The following is a 3,853-nucleotide window of genomic DNA, read 5'->3' as shown; positions in this document are numbered from 1 at the left end:
GCTTCATGCTGATACATCGGGGTAAATCAGAAGCCTATAATAAGCAGATTTGTGCCCAAAGATTAATAGCCAGGCAGTGCTAAAAAGACAGCTGTTCCTAACGATGCATTTTTTATTTATTTTGCTATTTTACGAAAGCCCGATAGCACAGGTGAACCGAATGATTCTGCACTTGTTTCCCAAGCAAGCCATTTTAAAATAAATATACCAGTACGATCAGGCAGTATCGCATAGCCTACTGTTGCGGTATCATTAGTTTGAAATATATAGTCTAAAAATATTGTAATGTGGCAAAATGCAGATGCTATTTTATTTAGTCTTTCTTCCTACTTGCTCTAAAATTTTTCTTAAAAATTTTTACCACCGTGAAATGCGCAAAGCAAATGTTATAAAAACAACGAAATTATATTTTACAATTTTGCTAGCAATGCAAACTGTACTTGCTCGCGACGTAACTGCAACAAGAGACCTCGAGTTATCCACATATAGTGAGCATTACACCTCAGACTATCTGTTTTCCAAGCACCAGGCATTTGTTCAGCAGGCTCAACAAGAGAATAACGACTCAGGCTATTCTGAGGATGAGGAAGAAAGGAGTGATGATTTAATGAAAATTGATAGGACCCAGGCAGATATCGAGCAAAATTCAAAAGAATTCGCACAATCAGATCGAACCAATACTTATCAAAGATACGGCGGTGAGCATCCGATTAAAAGGTCTGTCTCTTCCGTGATATTTGACTTTTCTTCTCTAGTGCCATACTTACTTATTGTATTGGGTGTCGTAGCCAGGCTTGATACAATAGACATTCCTGACTTGGCAAAAAATCCGTTTTTGATTGTTTCCTTTTATATGCTTGTTTCGAGCTGCTTGGCAATGCTTCTGCCACCTCTGAAAAGAATTCATGGTATTTTTCTTCCCGTATACATCAACTTCTCAATTCTCGCAATCGGATACTCCATGTTCTACTTTCTTGTGCACAATATTAATGCTTTTCTTTCTGTTCTTCAGACTGAAGAACATATGGACCAGTTTTCCAAGTTCCTTGACTACTTCAATACTTCTGATAAAGATGCAATATTACACTCTACCCACGAAGCCCTGGAAAATATAAAGAGCATTACTGAATCAATATATTTCCAAATAGGAATGATTGTTCTAATTGCCATTTTTACTTTCTTTACACTCTGCTATTTTCTTTCGTTTAGATTTTCATTGGAAAAACTGTCCCTAGTTCAGATACCCCTACTGTTGGGTCTGTCAGTATATTACACATATGAAATTTCAGAGCTGATTTCGCAATGCGATTCATGGTATTGTCTTCCATTCAAGGCTCTAAGGAATATCAACTCTTTGATTAATGATTCATGGTTAAGCAGTTTTGTTAATGAAAATGTGAAAATGGCATGCGAATATGTATTCTGGTGGATGCCCTTTCTTACCGTTCTCGTGGGGGTCTTGTGGATTGTATTTATGATTGATATGGCTATATGGAACACGGTAGGCGACCGTTTTTCAACGAATTCTGATTATTTTGGCATGGAGACAATGATGCTAAGAAATGATTTTAAGTTTGCTGGCCTCCAAGACAGCGAGTATGGTAGCAACGAAAGTTTTATTCCCATTGAGAATGAACCAATGGATAAGTATTGATCTCAATTGCAGATAAGGGAATGTATTTAAACGGTATTTTCTTTATTATGAGGTATACTGAGATGCGTGCCAGACATAATCAAGGTTTTGAAAAGAGAGCAGTCTTTATAGATCACTTCAAGGCATCGCTAAGTTTTTAGACAGAAAGTAGCTAAGTAAAATGCATAGTGTGGCCATCGTTTTTTATTCGTTTTTGCTGTTGCCATTCCACTATTTTGTATTTGTCTTTTTAATGTACACAGATCGATCCCTAAAAGCTTGTTAGAACGTTTTTATTAATATTTAAAATAAACATCACTATGTTATCATTAGTTGATTCGGTGATACTCTTGAGTCCTTTTTGCACATCTGATCTAGGCCCTTTCTTTGTTAAAGCAACCGTTAGATCTATTGCCTTTATTGTTGAAAAAATAAAATCTAGCATATTATAGATAGTGTTCAAACATGTAGTATTTAATCAGTGGTTTATTGTTCTTGGAGCTTCTCTCTGTACTATGTCTAATGTGATGATGCTGAGCCATCATGTGCCAATTTTATGAGTCAGAAACATAATACGATTACACCGATTGAAAGGAGATACTTGCACTACCGAGGCCATCCTAAATGTTTCCAAAGCGAATACAAGAGTCAGACACGTCGCCAGCACTATTTATATTGTCAGCTGTCTGTAGGAGCCTTGCACCATACGGCTGGACTCAACAAGGAGCAGCACATTTGCATAGAAGCTAATTATGGTGAAGATATGAAGTTGATTGTGATTTAGCAATGAAATGTATCGCACAATGGGATCTTTGGTCCGAGATACAAAGCTAACAGGTTGGATGTGGCGAGAGCAGATGGATGTTTAGCTCAGGAGATGAAGATGTAATAGGCAGTGAGCCACACATCTTAATGTTAACAGATGAGCCATGTAATGCGGGAGAATACAGCATTTATATGTTAGAAGTAACAAGCTGGAATCATTCTAGACAGTATTGAGATTATTTTTGAGAAGCCAAAAAGCTTGCTGGAGTCACAAAGACACCACTGTACGGAGGTAGAACAAGAGCAGAGTGAACTCATAGCGAATGATGGGAATGAATAGAATCACACATCGTCATTAGAGTTGGGGAGTCCCAAGTAGATCAAGGATCTACTGCTGTGTAAGACAGCAAGCTGGTGGAAATATTGAGAAAAGAGCAGAATACAAGCATTGGGGGCTGCTGGTGATGCTTTCCTATACATTTTGGGGCTCTAGAATGAATGTGTGGTATGCATAATTAATGTCAATACGTACAAGTGTGTAGTCTATCGTTGATGAAGATTATTTCCGAACAATTCCGATTTTTCTGAAATTTTTATCAATTTTTTTTACTTTTTCTAGATAAATTTTGTTTGTATTTTTCCACCTCATAAAAGATGTCTACTTTAGCCACTACAGATAGCTTCTTAGTTGATATCGAGCTCGGTACACAGAATGCAACTGCTAAACAAGTAAGCATTGTTGGAAGACTCAAACGAGCCAAACGAGCAAGTTTCATTGGACAACTCAGGCACATTCTCAGTACTTCTTATGCTGTGGTCAAGAAAGTAATGGCCAGCGAGTTTGCAAAGTACCTAGCTCTGCAGATGATTATTTTTGGATCTGCACTTGCATACCACTGCATTGGGCTGTGGTGGTTCTACCCAGAGAATACCAAGATAGTAGTAAACACAGCCACGCCCACCACCTTCTGCTTTGTAGATGTGGACTATTGGTTAGAAATGATCCTGTACATTGCTATTGGGTATGGAGGCTTTTTAGTACAACCGATAGTGTTATTTTCTCTTGGAGTCCTGGATGTAGCATCTGAGTACATACCTGATCACTATAAAGTTTCGCATACATATTCGAAAAGAAAAAGGGTTTTCTGGGGAGCGATGGGTTTATTGCTGTTAGTAACATATGCTGTAGCAACCAAATTATTTTTCATTATAGGTGGTGTTGCTATTGGCACTATAATCTCATATGGTTTTGTCAAGCTTGTTTCCTTCATCACCTCAAAGGTATCAACAACTCGTCTTATAATTTTTGGCAACTGTCTCGTCGCTGCAGTGGCTCTCTTGCGAGCATATTATACACACTATCTTCTGGGAGGCACTCCCATTACTGAATACTTCCAAAGGAATAGAATGGACATTTCTCAGTATGAGAAGTTTTTTACCGATCTCGATGTTGAC

The 3,853-nt window shown here is 37.9% G+C and overlaps 2 protein-coding genes across 2 annotated transcripts; both read left to right on the top strand.

Moving 5' to 3' along the window:
• Positions 1 to 370: 370 nt before the first annotated feature.
• Positions 371 to 1,654, top strand: VICG_02117 (uncharacterized protein; the record flags this gene model as incomplete). The annotated part of the gene is made up of 1 exon (XM_007605500.1): positions 371 to 1,654. One exon carries the CDS (start codon positions 371 to 373, stop codon positions 1,652 to 1,654), a length of 1,284 nt encoding a protein of 427 aa, XP_007605562.1.
• A 1,398-nt stretch (positions 1,655 to 3,052) lies between these two features.
• VICG_02116 (uncharacterized protein) lies at positions 3,053 to 3,853 on the top strand (the record flags this gene model as incomplete). The annotated part of the gene is made up of 1 exon (XM_007605499.1): positions 3,053 to 3,853. A coding segment is annotated over one exon (801 nt), but the record flags the coding sequence as incomplete, so codon positions are not given.

The sequence above is a fragment of the Vittaforma corneae genome (genome assembly GCF_000231115.1).
Source record: "Vittaforma corneae ATCC 50505 unplaced genomic scaffold supercont1.46, whole genome shotgun sequence".
Classification (NCBI taxonomy): Eukaryota; Fungi; Microsporidia; family Nosematidae; genus Vittaforma; species Vittaforma corneae.
The sequence above is the reverse complement of the archived record's forward strand: the minus strand, read 5'-3'. Positions and strand labels throughout refer to the sequence as shown.